General features: G+C 40.7%; 2 protein-coding genes across 5 annotated transcripts in view; one reads left to right on the forward strand and one right to left on the reverse strand.

Moving 5' to 3' along the window:
• Nucleotides 1-7,683, reverse strand: part of babam2 (BRISC and BRCA1 A complex member 2) — a 75,171-nt gene extending 67,488 nt beyond the window's left edge. Inside the window, exons 1-4 of one of the 3 annotated variants that reach the window (XM_070979181.1) lie at nt 7,576-7,683; nt 6,786-6,932; nt 5,781-5,857; nt 1,663-1,757 (exon numbers count right to left, since the gene is read on the reverse strand). In XM_070979181.1, the coding sequence (XP_070835282.1) occupies nt 1,663-1,757; nt 5,781-5,857; nt 6,786-6,922 (309 nt within the window). In that variant the 5' untranslated portion in view covers nt 6,923-6,932; nt 7,576-7,683. Of the gene's footprint in view, nt 1-1,662; nt 1,758-5,780; nt 5,858-6,785; nt 6,933-7,178; nt 7,201-7,468; nt 7,491-7,575 lie in introns of those variants that run through there. The other 2 variants (XM_070979182.1, XM_070979180.1) reach the window with 2 other exon arrangements.
• A 239-nt stretch (nt 7,684-7,922) lies between these two features.
• Nucleotides 7,923-18,508, forward strand: part of rbks (ribokinase) — a 34,560-nt gene continuing 23,974 nt past the window's right edge. Inside the window, exons 1-2 of one of the 2 annotated variants that reach the window (XM_070979184.1) lie at nt 7,923-8,206; nt 10,570-10,631. In XM_070979184.1, coding sequence (XP_070835285.1) covers nt 10,573-10,631 — 59 coding nt within the window. In that variant the 5' untranslated portion in view covers nt 7,923-8,206; nt 10,570-10,572. Of the gene's footprint in view, nt 8,207-10,569; nt 10,632-18,508 lie in introns of those variants that run through there. The other variant, XM_070979185.1, reaches the window with a different exon arrangement.

The following is an 18,508-nucleotide window of genomic DNA, read 5'->3' on the forward strand; positions in this document are numbered from 1 at the left end:
GCTCAGCATAATCTGCGGTTTTGTGGAATTGTCCCAACTGTCCCAATATTGAAATTTTGTCTTTAGAGGAACATGAGTGATTGACAAAGAAAGCCAGGCCATACAAAAACAGATGAGAGGTTTCATATGTTGCTGGAAATACAAGCCCAATTCCAAAAAAGATGGGAAGCTGTGTAAAACGCAATAAAACCAGAAGGCAATCATTTGCAAATGAACTGTGTTTACTGACGACAGTTAGTGGTAATATCCTTTATACAATCATGTGTTCACAAAGTGGTGAACCTCTCCCCATCCCTGCTTGTGAACGACTGAGCCTTTCGAAGATGCCCCTTTCATACCCAATCATGATCTCACCTGTTGCCAATGAACCTGTTTACCTGTGGAATGTTCCAAACAGGTGTTTTTGGAGCATTCCACATCTTTCCCTGTCTTTAGCTGCTCCTGTCCCAACATGTTAGAAATGTGCATCAAATTTAGAATAAGCAGATATTTAAAAAGCTGATGAGGTCAAACGTGAAAACGTGCTGTTTTCAATGGAGTATATGTCAAAAATAATTAGCAAATTATCTACGACCTTGCTTCCTTCCTGTTATGTTGACGCTAGCTGTTGTCCTAAAAAGCATTTTCCACAATCAAAATTCAAAACTAGTTCAAATCCACTGTTAAATGAAATTGTAAAATACATTTCAGGACACTTCTGTAAACTACCCTCTTTGGAAAATTACCAGGAAGTATTTACTGAGTGTTCCTTTGTGCCTCTGAAAAAGAATTGGAGGATTATACCGTTCAAATCATTGTTTAGTACTGAAAATTAGGTGTGGTTAGAACATCCACACAGATTATCTGGAACTTATGGTCATGTTGTAACCACTTTTTGTGGTGCAGCAGCTTGTATTAATATACAAACATTAAAACCACACCCCATTTGAAACTAGACAGTGCTGATGCAACAAGCCCTTGAAAACCAGTTCTCATACTAGACAGACAATAAATGACAAAGTGTAGGTACTTTCAACTCACCGTTTTCTGAGTTTAAATATACTTCAACATTGGAAACAAACTGTTATTGTTCAAAAGTTAGAATTATGCAAACTAAGACGGAATAAATGCTATAATATTTCCCTCCAGGTAAATTTCCTAGAAGTCTAGCATCAGCATGAACCTCATAATCTGTTAAATCAACTGTTGTCTACTGCCTATCGTCTGAGGGCTGGCTGCTCTATACTGCCTTTATCACAGGCTAGGTTAACATACATGTTCTACACAAACTACAACAGCTCCTTTAACCTGTTGAGGTTAGCTTGCTTCTGAATCATGGCTTCAGAGAGATGATCAGATTTGCAGATAACCGGGAAGTCAAAACAGAGTTTATGGCATAATGAAGCGCTGCCAATGATTGCAACATTTGCAGCTATCTGGCACCACACACCCACGGTGGCTGCAGCGTTTGTTTGTTTTGCAAAGGGTATATGTGGCGCTGCTACAACACCCTCTGGCTACCGGGACCGGTGAAGCTGTGATCTGCAATTTGATGCATCTGTCTGACATTTAGGACCACATAGGAGAACCGTGCAATATGGGAAATGCAAAAACACATTTTGCTTGGAATAAATTAGCATTTTAAAGTCTTCAAATGAATGAGGAGTAAGTTTAGATACTCACTGGTAGTTCTGAGGGTTCAGGAAGAAACTCAGCATCTTCTCCAAAAATAAAATCCGGTGGCAGCTCTGGATATCGTGCATTGAATATTATGTCCCCTGGGAGAAAAGAAGGAAACCTGATGAGCTGATTGATGACGTAGTACACCAATGTGGACACCATGAATTCAAAAAGGTTTGCTTGTGTTTCATTGTACTCTATAAAATGACCACAGTGCATAAGAGCTCATTTTCATGTATTTGCACTCTGCAAACAAGCAGCTTTTGTGTACAACCGAGCCCTAAAATGTCACTTTTTTAATATTGGCGTGGTGGTCCACTTTATTCTACTTCTGCGCTCTCAGACATGGAGAGTCATTTTAGGGTACTGAAACAGGGGAAATTGCAGTGGGAACAATCTGACATTATCTTAACCAAGTCAGTCTTGAATCTGAATCTGACATGCAAAGGCTTGTTAAGGCAGCTGGGTTTTTTTTTTTTTTTTCAGCGGCTGCCTGAACAACCGCATGATATGCAGCTGTTGAGCTCTGGGTTTTTTTTTTTTGTTTTTTTTTTTAATTTAAGTACCTACGGTAATGAGCAAACTTGACATTTACCACTGAAGCCACTCAAATCCTGCCAAACAGGTCTCTCTTGTAAAGATAATTGCATAGGTCTTTTTAATATAGCACACATACAGCAATGCTAAAATCAAGTTTATTTATTCAGAATCTGAAAGGAGTTAAAATTATACTTTGATTGAAAAATGCATTTAGACAAGGCACAAAATGAAAGTACAGATGGGTACGGCCCTCTCTGAGGACATCATAACATCAACACATAACACATTGCTCGGGCTGGTTCACAATGTTCCGATATTATGTTACACAATTCTATTTGTGTGCTGCAAGACTGTTCTGCTTTTTTTTTTTTTTTTTTTTTTGTCATTCCAGTTCCAGCACGAAGAGACAAACTTACACATATGGAAGTACTTTTCCATTGGAGAAGAGTCAAACAAGGAGAAGAGAGGATGTGCTGTGAATCTGTACAAACCGCTGGAAGTCTGTCAGAGATGTACTGGCATGATCCCAGAGGGAAATTGAGGTATTGGAAGTGTTTACAAGTTACAACATAGGCTTTCATATACTGCTTTGTTCCTACAGCCTGAGACAGCGATGAAAAAGCCTCCCTCGAAAGTGTAGTCGGAGCCTAACGTACCCTCTCAAAGTCCTACTTCTTTGTCAGGACCTTTTATTGAGGTCATAAGGGCGTGACATGTGCAACAACAAAAGCCACAAATTGTTGTTTCGCAGCACCAGCCACAGCGGTGAAGTGGAGGGGGCAGTAATAGTGCTGCGCTCTGAACAGAGTGTGCCATGTTTTTGCACGCTATCGGTAGGCAGGTCCATAGACTGGCAGACACCAACCTGCGGCCCTGCATCCTTGATTAAACAAACCTTCTTCCTCAGGCTAAAGCACAGGAAGGTGCAGCAACTAGTACAACAGCTGCACAGATGTCGCGTGCCAGTGGCTTGTTTTTTTTCTTTGTGTGTGTGGGGGGGTTGTAGCTCTCATGTCTCCATGAATTAAAGACTTCTCCCTTAACTATGACAGATATAGCCCACACAGTGGTTTTGGATCAACTTAAGGGTAAAGATGGGGTATATTACACCACTCTCTGAATCAAACCACCGCGTCATGAATAATGATTGGTGGTCATTAGGGTTTGATGAGCGGCAGACTCAACCTAGAAGCACAAAGAGGACAGCAACGTCAGGGAGAGGCAGGGGGGAAAAACAGTGTGCAGAGCCAGAATATTTTCTAACTCTGTCCATTAAAGTTCCTCTCCTGCCATTGATTAAACCCCTAGAACCCCTACTTGCCTGTGTTCATCAAAACAACATATATAGAAGTTATTTTCCATAAAATAATCCCCTTGTGCCTTAAAATGGCTTAGATGTGACACCTTTGCCTTCATTAAGTTTGCGCGGAGCACACTGGCTCACCTTCGTCTCTGCTCATCAGACACACAAACAGCTCTTTCTGGCAGAGAGCCCTGAAGGAAAACCTCTCCCACATGCCACACATATGCACTTGAATAACCCAATCTCGTCTTGCTAACACTAGCAGCTCATGAGGATGACCTTCATGCTTTCAAGCTGAACTTCATGTGTTCTGTCCGATTTCTCGTGATGGATAGAGCCATCATCTAACTGAGCAGCTCAGCTCTCTGACAAGCTGCTTTGAGCAGAGACCTGGCTGTCTGAATCCATCTTTCTGGACCGTCATTGGTCCACAGAAGTTCAAGTTGGAAACGCACAGCCATGGCATTGGCTGCTTGTTGCACTGGTGATACATCTTACGACAACATAAACAAGGTTAAAAACTTTTGTTGGAGGGTATTTAGGAATGTGTTTCAACCAAAGCAGAGCTGGTGATTGCTGGAACATGGAAAGACAAGTTTTTTTGTGTCTAAGAATATTTACATTTTTTTCATTTATTAGCCTTAAAAAGCTAAGAGAGCTTGCACACGAGACTGAAACTACAGGACTGAAATCTCCTCCTGCCAATCACCCAGATGGTCTCAACCCCTTTCACATGTTGCCATGTAACTCCACAACCATGTTGCAGACTCTTAAACCTCACATCGAAACATTCCTCGAGTCTAGCTACAACATCCTAACAAAGGTCACAGCCATTTCTGCCTAGACAGATTTTTAGCCAATTTTGCAAAATGAGCAAGTCCGACTTCCTCAAACTATTTCATAGGTGGTTTTTTCCACAAGCAGGGCCACATGGCACCAAGCTTCAATGACGGCTGAACAAAACTTCACACAGATGATTTCAGCATGTCATATCATCCCCAAAAATCAGGCTGCAAATACTTATTATTATTTAGGCTGGCACATTAACAGGCTACTTTCCTCTTTTATAAACCCTCTGAAATGAGTAAACATCAGCTCAAAGGACTTTTTGAGTCAGCAACTCATCAGCCACAAAAACCTGAATTGAGAAATAGTAACTGATGGTATCTTTTCAGGACGTGCATGCACACAAAGGCCTATCGCCATCATTCCAGTAACACTTAGCTGAAATCATTCTAAACCACAATTCCAACCACTTAACAACATTTAGTGATGTTGCCCACTGGACGTTTTAGGAGGCCCGCTCATCAGGGAGAGTCTCTGATGTGGGGACTTGAATCAGAAGTGAGAAACCCTTCCAGGAAAGGTTCAGTGGCTTGAACTGCAACATGTTTACTGGTATTGTTTCAATGATTGCATATGACCATAGTACGAAAAATATCCATCTTGTTTTTGTACTTTCCTGTGGGTGCTTTTGGTCTCACTGTTCACTTAGTAACCGCCATTACAAAACATTCCTATGGTAACATTAACACGACATTTTCACTGACAACCCTCTTTGTAGTCAGCTGAAGTCCTTGTCAGAATATTTCATTTAGGCTATTTTGCAGAGATCTGGTTCCATTTCTAAAAGGTGTGCTGAACATGCGTGTTAAATAACATGTTGATCTCACATTTCCACTGGAGTTGGTGACTTCAGCCGCTGTTGACCTGAAACCACCTGTCATTTACAAAATCAGCCTACTGTGAGACATAAGTGGATCTCTAATCAAGAGTGGACTGAAAAATAAACTTAGTTCAGCACTGGTGCGTGTCTTTTTTCAACGTGCAGACCCATTACTCCAGACAAAGAATCAATTAACCTGAGCACAGTGGGCAACCTGCAAGGTCAAATGCTGTCAGAGGACACAGAACAAAACAAAAGGATGAAAAAAATGGAGTCAAAATTGATTAAATTGCTCAATCAGCCTGGCTTCACTTCTAAGTGCTCCTTAATTTGGCTTGCTGTTGATTAATCTAAGAATATATTGATACATGCAGACTAACAGCCAAGTCTGATTTTAAGACTGTGAAGAGCCTTCGCTGACCTCGAGTTCTAGATCTATGACTACTACTACTTTGGGACTTATTAAGGCAAAGCAATGCTTGCCAATAGTTTCTCACCCACATTTTTCTCAAAAGCCAACAATAACAACAAATCATCAACACAAGACTCAATAAATATCAGAGGCTGTTTTCAGACTGGTGTGATTCATTTGAGAAGGACTCATTTACTTACATTTCAGGGTTTCTCCAGCATAGGGGATGTGAAGCTTGAAGCGATCACAGCAGGGACCAGGGGTCAGAGATGTACACCTGAACAACAAACAAACAAGAAGACATCTATGAGCCCGAGCACATCAACCAGTGAGCATCAGAAATAATCTGTAATCTGTACATAATTCAATCAACTTCACATGGTTTAATGAGGCAAATAAATTTGATAAGACTAGTGTTAATCTCCTTCGACTCTGTGCATTTTACATGCTTACTCGTCTCCCACCGTGCTCTGTGTGTGTGTGTGTGTGTGTGTGTGTGTGTGTGTGTGTGTGTGTGTGTGTGTGTGATGGGTCAAACAACAATATCTATGATGTAGCACAATAAATATATATATATATATATATATATATATATATATATATATACATTAGAAAATATCTATGATTACCTTTCTTAAAATTATGTTGCATTACTAGCAGCAAGCTTGAGCTAAAATGACTTTGGGTGAGTAATAACACATTTGGCTGTTTAAATATTTCACTTACGTATATTCTTACATGAATTCAGCAACAATGCCACAGTATTGGCAGTGATTAGGCATTTTGAAACTTTGTTACAAACATTGGAAACTGAGGGGGGAAACAACAAAAACACAACTAGAGTCTATGACCAAAGGCAAGATGACATTAACCGAAAGTATCATCCAAGCTGATACGTTGAGGATCAGTGAGGTTTTCATTCACAGAAATTCTCAAATGCTAATTTGCAGTGGCAGAAAACACCTTCAACCAGCCACTAATCCAACTTCACAACTATACCATAGTTCTGACTGGTCCCAGTCTATTTATGACTCATGATGTACGTGTAGATATGAATGTATGTAGGCTTATGTAAATATATACTTCTGTTTGCCCTACATTCCAGAAATCTTGATGTCATTTGAATGCAGCATCGCTGCAGCGCAAGAGAGACTGAGAGACCGTGTGATTCACATAAGCAACTTGTGGTCCTGTCCACTCCTCACCCAGTTTTGAGGTCTGTGACACGGAGACAGTTTGTGGAGTCCAGTCCCACACGGCCGTTCCGCACAACGCTGCACAGCAAGGGCCGCAACTCAGGTGAGATCCGGTGCAATGCGACCTCAGGGGACATCTTGTTCATTTTAAGCACTCTGTGGAGACACGGCGACACATAAAGGAAATGCTTTGACGCAATTTATCAAAATTGTACTAGACTTGCACAGAAGGTTCGAAGGAGCTAACATTACGTAGCTGTCACTCCCTGGTGTCGTGGAATTTTTGGTATCCACGTTAAAATCAGTTTCTCAAAAAAGATTTTAGCTTTGTGGCACAAGGCTTTCGGAGAAATGCGTTTCAATGAGAAGAGCGGGTAGGATGATAAATTATATTTTGTACACCTCATTATTCCTAGAAGTTACATGATGACAAAACCACGCAAGGCCAACAGGTGTCATAGGGAAACAAATGTATCTGGAACACTACTTGTCCACCATCTCTCGCTGAAATCTGCCATGTAGGCTGGCCACATTGCATGGGAAACACAATGTCCTACTACACTGGTGTCCTACACTTTGGTTAGTAAAAACGATTACATTCAGTGGTTCGGAGGGAGTAAGTTTGTACGGCCGAATTTGTGTCAGTATGTAACTTACTGTAAACTTGGTACCGTTAGCTATTCTTAGCTTACCACAGAATGGAGCGTCAAATTGTTACATTTCGAACGATTAGCTAACTCGAAAATAACCTGTTCATTATTGTCGATTTAAATACAACATTCGGTGTGAGTAAGAGTACCTGAAAGAGCTGAAAGACAGAAAATTTGAGCATTAAGACCAATGTTTACTTCTTTCCCTCAAAATTTCCGGTACATGTTGTTTGGGTCCTTTAAATAGCCCGGCATTTAGCTGTCTGTAACGATGCCTGTTGAGACAATGAATGTTTTCACTCCGAGAGCCATACTTCTCAGTGATATATTACTCATAAGGCATGTTTTGTTTGACAAAACGAATCTTAAACAATCTGAAGCGACATTGAGTGCGTATGCACTGATTCAATGACAACAATGGTTCTGGCAATTGCTATCGATGCTGCTGATCTGTTTGCGGACTCCCGGTAGCTATGGGACACGCCTACTACACTTCGTACCGTGCGAAGCGATAAGGTTCCGCCACCAAATCTACTTGGTTAGATTTAGGAAAAGATATAAAGGGGTGTGCCATGCAGTGAAGTAGGTGTGTAATGCAGTAAAGCTGGTGTGTTGGGTTGTTTGCGAAGCTGTAGACAGACGTTGGTCAACCTAGAAGCTATAACCGGTCCTCAACCAATTACGTTCAAGGGCCGCATTTTTGCGCATGCGTGGAACAAACCGGATATCCGGTACGGATCAGGCAGTGTGAAGTTGTACACTCAGCAACTTGATTGAAAGGTAACTATTGTGTTGCATTTCTCATCAACATTTTGTCTCAACACACTTTTTGGACTTCAGCGTTCGCCTACTTAAGCTGGCTCATATTTCTTTTGGGTTTGAGTTTTGACTTTGAGTTGGCATGTTTGACTACACAAGCAACTGCTTTGAAGTTAGCTTCATATTTCCATTTTGTGACATTGTGACTTTTATCTGACATCTGTAACATTCGTTATATTAAGTGTTTGTACAATAATCGTTTATATATACAACATAATGTCCAGTAAACCAATACTTCATGATGTCACACTTAAATTTACACTCCATTCCTTACATAACACTGGAATATGTAATACAGGTGAATACATCAGCAATTTAACACTCAAAATTATGCATACTAAATATTTTTTTTCATTTATTATACTTTGGGTAGTAAGGTTACCTAACGACCCACTTAAGTACATAAATGAGGAAGCACTATTTTATGTACTTCAATTACTTATGTAGTTGTATAATTATGCTGATATACATATATACAATGATATACTCATATATACATAACAACATATGTAAACTCTGCTGAATTCAGTAACTTTTTCCTTCAACCCTCCTTCAAAATGACAAAACATATGGCTGATTTGAGCTGTTTGGATGGCTGTTTGGCCTTCATTCTCCTGGACTGATCATAGCCAATCAAGAAAAGCACCTCACAGCCTGAAACCCACAAATCACAAGGTGTGATTGGAAATGACACCTGAAATGTGGTTGTCTTGTACAACTAGATCAAATCTAACTTGGGAAATTTAAATGAGAAATGGGGACAGAGGCGTAGCAGTTATATCATTATGTGCAGCCAGTCCATTGGTGTTTCTACAAGAGAGAAGTTCACAACTGGGAAATTCCACCTTAAGAGTGTAATTCACAATAACGAAGAACAATTAAATACTCATTAGAAAACAAATGTCCTTACTTGTTCAATCATTTTATTGTATCAAATGAAAAACCCTGAACCTTGAAACAGCAACGGTAAAACATGTTCAGTTGGTTATCATCCAACTGTTACTGGTGTGATTCATTCCGTGACATGAGGCGTTGTCTTATTAGTTCACCATTCAGCTAATCTTCCAAATAGTCTTGAATTACTGGAAAAAAAGGCAAGGGGTGAGAATAAAAGAAGTATTTCGGTGATTATAGTCTTCTAAAGCTCCTGAAATGCATTTTTAAACATAAATGGTTGTATCATTGTAATAACAATCATTATCCTGTTAAGTCTTGAGTACCTAACCACACATAAGCAGAATATGTAATCTTACAAGTCTTTTTTTTTATAAATGGATCCAACAACGTTTTCTTTTGGACTTTGCTTATGGCTCAGTCTAAATTGTTAAACCCACTGTGTGTTTGCATTTAGACCAAATCGTTTAAACATACGGCTGCTGTCTGTTGAGAATGTGCTTTGTTCAAGTCTCAAAAAAGTGCGTGTCAACTCTAATCATCTCTAAATCACCTCTTCATTCACTCATCATGCACACATTGTTTTTCTTGGGCTTTAGTGGAACCTTTTGTTAAGCTACACTGTGAGTAATGGTTGAACACCTTTTACGTTGAAATGTGTCTGCAAACACTTCTTCAGGTTGGTCAGCCACTATATGATAATTCACCCTCAAATTTATCCAGAAAGGGAGAAGTTTAAGAGGCTCTCTTGCTGTTTCAAGTGGTTGGACAATGCAAATGTAAGATTTTCCTGCAGTGGAGAGAGGTGGAGGGTTCTAGGCTAGTTTTTCATGCCTGCTGAGGGAAGACAATGTACTGTGAGATGGGGGAGAGAGAACTGAGCCATCCTGCAGCCAGTGGCCAGGCTTTCCAAGTCTTCCTCTGCCTAGGCAGAGATTTGAAGAGATTAACACACTAGCATTAGCTCTGATACAAGCCGAGGATTGAATTAATTATAGACTTTTACTGGGCTGTGGTGCATTCACGTGGTGTTGTATTGAAATACCTCCACCCCCCTACTCCACCCGCAATAAGATTGGAACCTGTCCAACTCAGCCAGCGATGAATGCTCTATTTTTGCATTCTTCCTTGTTTCAGTCAAGCTCATGCTAATGTGGGGAGATAAATAATATCTAGTGATTTTTTTGTTTGGAGGCTGTCAGGGAACTAGTTTACATATGTTGCCTGATATGCCCCCAAGGAGCACGCTAGGCTTCCTGTTCTGTCCTCGTTTATGAATAGGTTTTACTGGAAAGGCTGGACGGATGTAAAGAAATTCAGAAATCTCCTCCATCATTAAAATGTAATTTGAATGAATAATCGCAAAGACATTTCTTTCCACAAATGAGTGTTGTTGCTGTAGTAATAAAACAAATGTGTTTCTCAATCAGATCATGGCTGAAGAGGCTTTTGATGTGATGGTGGTTGGCTCCTGCATGACTGACTTAGTGAGGTGAGTAAATTTTGCACTTGCTTAAGTTTGTCTGCTAAAAGGTTGTGTCAGCACTCTATCAGTGCTCTGTGTGCTTCCTGAAATGACCATCTATCAACCTTACATGTTCTGAGAAGGCCGAGTACAAAATCTCTTGCTAAATCTGGGCACAGGAAACTCCTCTGCTTCCTCAGGTGGGCCCAACAGGAAGCAGCACATTGGGAAATATTCATGACCATTTTAGGGCATGCATTTTAAAAAATGTAGAGTTTCTAAATCTGTGGGTCAGAATCCATATAGATGCTGTTTCTAAGACACATTTTTATATATACTGACATAGACTCAATTGAAAACAGTACAAAAACTAATATGTTTAATGTTTGACTTCATCAGCTTCAGGGATTTTTCTTAATATATGCTTATTTTGGATTTGATGCAGCAACACATTTCAAACAGGGACATGAGCAATTTAAGACTGGGAAAGATGTGGAATGCTCCAAAAACACCTGTTTGGAACATTCCACAGGTAAACAGGTTCATTGGTAACAGGTGATAGTATCATGATTGGGTATGAAAGGGGCATCCTGGAACGGCTCAGGTTACTTTGGCAAATATTCCAGCAGTATAAGAACAACGTTTCTCAATGCAGAGTTACAAGGAATTTAGAGATCTCTGCACGTACGGGACAAGGCTGAAAACCACCATTGATTGCCTGTGACCTTCAGTCAGCAGCAGCACTGCATTCCAAACTAACATGATTACTATATGCGCTCAGGAACACTTCAGAAAACTGTTTGTCGCTGCATCAGGTTAAGATTCTATCCCGCAAAGCACAAAAGATTTATCAACAAAATCCAGACACGCCGCCTACTTCTCTGGGTCTTTTGACCGAGTGGTTCTCCAACCCGGGTTTCAAGACCCCCAAAGGGTCTCCAGATGATTTAAGGCTTTTGTTTTACCAAAGGTTATTTTTACTTGGAATGGAACAATGTGTTCATCTGCTCTAGCATAAGCTGTAGTCATTAGCATGTCCAGCTAACCTCACACATTACCTACACTAGCTGAGTGTTATGTACTTACTTATGCATGGCAAAATTGGCAGGTGTGGCAAGAAATGATAATCCTTCTTGGGTGTACCTCTGTCTGAAATTAAGGACCCATTGTTTCAAAAATTCCTCAGAATCTGCCACCGTCATTATTGTAAACTGTATTATGTCTCGTATTAGAGTGGAAAGCTCGTCAGGCATATTGACAATAACTTATGGGGTGTAGCTGAGGAAACGGTCAATTGTCTGTGTTTAAAACATGTTTCCCTTTATTATTATTAACCGCCACAACCACCGTTTTCCTTCAGGGATTTTATTTTGACATGCGAGCTTGTGGAAAATATGGCATCAGGGCTGATGGGTGTTTTCCATCATGACTTGAAATGGACTGCACAGTCCTGTCTACACAAGAATAGAGGAAGTGGTCTAAACTTAGATGATGCCGCTGCCTTTTCAGTGCTTGTGCTAAAAGCCCAAAATGTTGCAGAGAACATCCCTGGTCTAAGAGTGTTTGGTCCAGCAGCTTTCAGGCCATTGGACAACAACAGTGAGCAGACTTCCAGTTAAAAAGAGACATCTGTCCATCTTTCTACCATCAAGGTTTCTAACATTTCCTGCCAGAAGAACAGATCGTTCCCCAGCTGCTGTTCCTAGATATCATCGATTCAACGCTCCAGCAGGTTGACAGACGATGCAGGTGTGACCATGCCATGCTAAATCCAACTCTGGTTTCAAAGACTCCAAGTGTGCAGATGATCTTTTATAATTACTGCTTACTAAAATGTCAGTGTTGCATCATCCTCATACGTGGTGAGATTTGTTGAGCCAAGTAGGATCCATTCCCACAAATCGTTAGTCATCAACTCCAGCACAATGGGTTAGTTGAAAACAATTTGTCACCCTCATTTACCATAACCTTTGTGAGGAATGACACAATCTCCAAAGATGCATAAAGTGAACGCAGTAAAATGTCTTCATGGTTTCCAGCCAACTAAGTGACTTCCTGTCAGCGTGAAGAAGCATGTTGTGTGAGCTTGTGCAGCAGTCTTGTCGTACAGCTTGTATAATATTTTTATGTGAAACCCTGGGAAGAATAACTGTCACCTGGCTGCCAGCGAATGGAGATCTGAATAAACAGCCACAATCTGTGCTAGTGGGAGAAAAGTTTCATGGCTTTCAGTGCACACTCCAGTTCAAGTTGTCACATTTGAGTTGTCACCCACAAGTCTCCACAAAAACATATGCCTTCTCCTACTGGGGTTTTTTTTTTTTGGGCAAGTATTTATTTTGTTGCTCATTAGCAATTCAACCAGTGACTTTGTGCTTTGAAGGGCAGGAGTTGTCAATTAAAACCCTAATAAGCTAACGGGAAATGGCCTGTTTTTGGCAAGTGTGTATGTGTGTGTGTGTGGGGTTGGGGCTTTTTGGATGGAGGTCAGAATGCGGATAGGGGAGGGTAGTTGGAATACATTCGCAACCCTTCAAAGTGATATGCATGGCTTTGAAGTTAGAAATCCAGTTGTCTTGAACAGCCAGTGTTTGGGTGGCAGTACAATTAACTGACAGACAGCGGAGGCACACACACACACACACACACACACACACACACACACACACACACACACACACACTCATATACACTCACACTCGTCTCTCTCCGCTTCTGTCCTGCCATACACAGATCTGTACTGTTCTAAATGTATCAGTTGGGCTGTAGAGCATACTATGCTCCTCTTTTAGGAGGCTATGTTTAATTGTCTATACATGCAGTGCACAAAGAGGAGGAGCCGAGCTTGTCAGGCTTTTAACCCGTTGTCAAAGCCATACAGTGCCCCCTACTGCCACAGCTCACTGAGTGGAGACTCCTTCCATCTGCTCACCGAAACCTGAGTGTCCCAAATTACAGAGCAGGGCTGAGATGTACCACAGGATTGTTTCTATCAAATTACAGTAAACAGACCTTTATCTAATGTTTTTAGGAGAGTGAATCTCAAGCCCAGAAATTTCAGCCCCAGCTGTAAGTGTGCCATTAAACACTCGGTGAATAAATCTGAATGCATCAATGCAACAATTTTACCCCAATCAAAGTTTAAGCATTTTGAGAAAGACAATGCAAACATTTGCGAATAAAAATGTGAATATTTTCATTTTTTTTTTGTCTTGTATGATAGAAAACTCTCCATCTGTGGATTCTTGAGTGTGACCAGACAAAGCAAAGACATTTGAACACATCACCATGAGCTCTGCACACTTTGCTGAGATTTAATAGCTTTGAGACCATGTGTTAATACAGCAGTTTCCAACCTTTTTACCTTATGACCAGTTTTAATGAAGGAACTATCTGACTACCACTGTCACACACTGCATGTCCATGATGTTTGAGCATTTTGATGAGTTTCCCTGCTTAGATTGCTTCAATTGGATATCTTTAGAGGCCTGAACAGGTGAAGCTGTTCGGTATTTAATTACAAAAGCAAAGATTAATGAAAAGTCCAACAAAATAACAATATTTTGTTAAACTACTTTTTTTCCTCTTACTTCTGAATTAGCACATGGCCTCTCAGTTTTTTTTCTTGTGAACCTTTGCAGGGGTCCACACCCCCATTTTGGGAACCAAACAGTCTTCCAAGCCTCTATGTGAGCATTTTCACCTCATTGATGTGCTGTGTTTTCTTCCCAATTTCTTCTCAATTCGTTACTTTCAGAATATTCACCATTGTTTTACGTGTCTCTATACCATTAGCTGTGTCACATATCTGTTTAGCAACCTTTTATGTGAAGGTAAAAAACCATGAAAAAAAGCTGTGCTGTTTCTATAAGCACCGAGCAATTCAGACACTGAATAGGGTGATAAGTGGCTTATTATATCCACTGATATAGGCCGTTTCTGACCACTGAGTGAATAATAGCAACATGCACGTGGCTCCAACAAATGGTCTGACCACACAAAAATAAACGCCCACACTCTACTCCGACACTGCACCTCTTGTTAGAAAAGCAGCTCACAGTGTCCATGTGAGGGATGCTGTCTTTGCTCAGTCTGGTCTTTGTCAATTTCCTTCACCTTGTCCTGATTTACTGGAGCTTCAGCTAAAGGGACCTTCACAGACAAGGAAAAATGATAAAACATGATATTATAAGAACAATAATGTCTCGTCGGCGGTGTGTGGGCTTGAAATTGTCTTGTTTGAGGCACAATATCTGCCGAAGGTTATCACGCTGTAGTTAAAATGGCCTCTGTGTTTAGTGCAGCTGTTTAGTACCCATACTTCATACCCACGTTCAGTCGGTCTGTAAAATTTTGATTTATACAAGCGAAAGCTTGAAGCTTGAGCTCCCCCTGTGTCTTATTTTACATATGTTCTCTTTGGAGGTTGTGTGTGGAACTGGAAAGACAAGCTCTAGTCCAAACTTTGGAAAACAGCATTTCAATTTGTTTTTGTCCAAGTCTACTTCCCCCTGTTGCTCACCAACAGCTGAGGAATGACTTTAATAGAGATGGAGGAGAGGGAAATGAGAGCCAGCCTCAAAGCAAACACTTCACGTCACTGAACACCTGCTTTGGCCTTTTTAGTTCCATGGGAGAAAACGCACTGAGGTTGCACTTTAGCACATAAGTGCCCTGTTTGTTTGGTGCACTCACCACAGACAACAATAGCCAAGTGTCTCTCCGGGCATGAGGAGGCGTGGGTGGGTTTATTTAAGAATTTGGAAATCTGTTTATATTACCTGTCAGTTATCCGTCTTCAGGTGGCTGCTGGCCAAATGTTATGTTGACAGTGCTACAAAGGTTGTAGCAATTATTTATCACAGTTTTAGGAATATCTCAATAAATGCCATGAGCACTTAAATGTTAAGATCAAATATGACACATGAGAAATCAGTTGCCTGGGCACTGTTATGAAATAGGAAGCCAGAACATTGGTTAGTGACAGGTGTATGAAGACACAAATCAATGATTCTTACATGATGATCCTTTCAGCCTCTGCACTTGACAAAAAGCCTTTCTGTCAGACATATTTTCACCTAACTTGAGGCTGGAAAGTGAATAAGCATATTTCCCAAAGTGTCCTATTGCCTTCTAAGCCACACTGGCATATTTAAGCTCTGAGACACTAGGATTCCCTTCATGTAAGACAGAAGACATAGATGTGTCTGTAATGGTGACCAGCTAGGCCAGTGATGGTGCATTTCAGGGAGGCCAAACACCAACTAAACAAATGGTTCAAAGAGTAGATAAGACCATGATGAGAAGATCAATAGCTTTCTCATATCTGGACACTCAATTAGAAACAACAAGCAGCAGCCAATTACCTTAACTTAGCTTAGCACAAAGACTGACACAGGGAAACAGCAAGCCTAGCTGAGAAAAATCTGCATATAGGCACCTCTAAAGGGCACTGATTAATATGATACAATCTGGACAACAACCTAGGAGTTTTAGTGACATGTTGTGGTTCTATAGGTGGTTATTTTCTGGTTTCTGGTCTTCCTGGATGTCTGACTGTGAGCCTAACAACCCCACAGTGACAGATTAAACAAGTGTTAGCAGTGAGCTTAAAACATGCTGGTCTATTTTGGCATGTTTGGATGGAACCAGGCTAACTGTTTCACCCTGGTTCCAGTCTTTATACTAAGTTAAGCTAACTAGCTACTGCGGGTAGGGTCTAGTCTATCACAGTAGACAGCTTGTGAGGGAAGTTTTATAATATATTTGCTCTATTTTCTGATCTTTGTTGTCCTGTTTTCAGATATGTGTATGATTGTTGTTGTCTTTTCTGCCCTCGGTGTGTTAACAGGTTTTTAGCCCACCTGCTCTGGTCTATCAACTTTTGGATATATACTGTATATGGAAGTAGTGACCATCATACGTCTCTTAATTGTCTTCTGTTAAGTATGGTGTGCCACAGGGGTCAGTTTTGGGACCATTTTTATTTTCTTTATACATGCTTCCTTATTTTTATGCTGATGATACACCAGAAACCAGGAATGCTGAGTTCAGTACAGTTAATGTCTGCCTTTGTGATGTCAAAAATTGGATGTCAAAACATTTTCTTTAGCTGAACTCAAACAAACAGTCATTGGGTTCCATCACATGGCAAATTAAATTATGTCATCTGCAGGCTCTGGGTCATATGAAGCCTGTTGCAAAGAATCCTGGCATGTGGTTTGATGGTAGTGTGGTAGTAATTTAAGTTTTGGGCAACACACCTCAAAGATTGTGCAATCATGTTTTTATCATAGAAATATTTCAACATTTTCAAAAAAAAAAAAAAAAAAACTTTTAAAAACATGGAGACCATTTTATACACCTTCATCTTATCATGCCTGGATTACTGCTACAGCCTTTTTAATTACCTGACCCAAGAATCTATTAATCTGCTCCAAACTGTACAGAACTCGGCTGCCAAACTTTTCATGTACCTGTTCGTTGGTAATAGGTGATGGCATCATGATTGCGTATGAAAGGGGCAACCTCCAACGGCTCATTTTGCGAAACACTTGATTATATAAAAGATTTTCCTCATGGGCTCGGGAACACTTCATAAAACCATTGTCGGTAAACACATTTCATTTGCAGATGATTGCATTCTGTTTTTATTTTGTTTACGCAGTAACCTGACTCTTGTGGAAGTGGGGTTGTAGAACATGAGGTTTTTATGCCTTTGTGAAGCACTTTGTGATGTGGATTTTGAAAAGTGCTCTACGCATAAAGATTATTATATTATAGTTCTTAGAGAAAAGATTTCCCCCAACAAAACAGAGACTATTAATATTAATTTGGAGTCAGTGTACGAGCTCTTTTCACACAGCAGTGACCCAGGTGGGAAATATTTACTAAGACAGCTGTACCAAGTAGAATAGGTAATGTGTGTCGGGGGGAGGTGTGTGTGCGTGTGTATTTACATGTGTTCGTACTTTGTTCCGTTTGCTTCTCACCGCATTTCAGCCTCACTGACCCTACATCCTGTTATAGCTTTGGGAATTTCAGTGTTTTCACACGCTGGTGCAAAAACAGCAGCATTTATGACAACCTCCAGTGTTTGCCACCAGCGTCCCACTTACTGGAAATCCTGGGATTGAGTGAACTTACTGTAATAGCACACCTGCCACAAACACACACACACACACACACACACACACACACACACGCGCGCACACACACACACACACACACACACACAGTGTAAAAAAAGAGCAACAACAGCGTGCATGAAAAACAAGTTTATGACAACATTTCACCATCCGCAAACTCTTTGGCACTGGCCAGCACTGGCCCACAGCCACACCACAGTGTCCTGATGTACAGTATGAAGCTGTCTGTTGTCTCTCCCCCGTGTTACTCACCACCCATTCTGGCTCTGTGATTGGACGAACCAACCAACAGACAGCTTCTCCTGAGGGCACCCACCTGTGGCATGTTAACCTTGAGGGGAGGGGTGGGACTTTACCCAACCCTGATGAGTCAGGCATTACTGGTGCGGCCAATGTCAAGTTGAGACATCTATGGGTTTTGCTGCTTGCATCATTTGCAGATTTGCAGAGACTTGCGTGGGCACATCCGACTGAATGTCTAGGTTAAATATCTGGAGTGCATTTTAGAGTGATGAAGCAACTGTAAAATCCATGTTTTGCGTGTGTTTTTATTATTGCTGTTACATGGAAAAAAGAAAATGGGGAAAAAGACTGAAAGAAAAAAGTTTCCTATGTTCCCGCTCATTCCGGCAAGTTTGTTGTTGGCCTTTGTGTGAGAGACCTTCACAAGACCAAATGATATAATCATGAGCAGACTCAGAAAGCTCTTGTTTGTGTGTTTTTGCACGCGGTGATAGAATGATGAAATAAATATCT

This window comes from Chaetodon trifascialis, chromosome 14 (assembly GCF_039877785.1).
Source record: "Chaetodon trifascialis isolate fChaTrf1 chromosome 14, fChaTrf1.hap1, whole genome shotgun sequence".
Taxonomy (NCBI): domain Eukaryota; kingdom Metazoa; phylum Chordata; class Actinopteri; order Chaetodontiformes; family Chaetodontidae; genus Chaetodon; species Chaetodon trifascialis.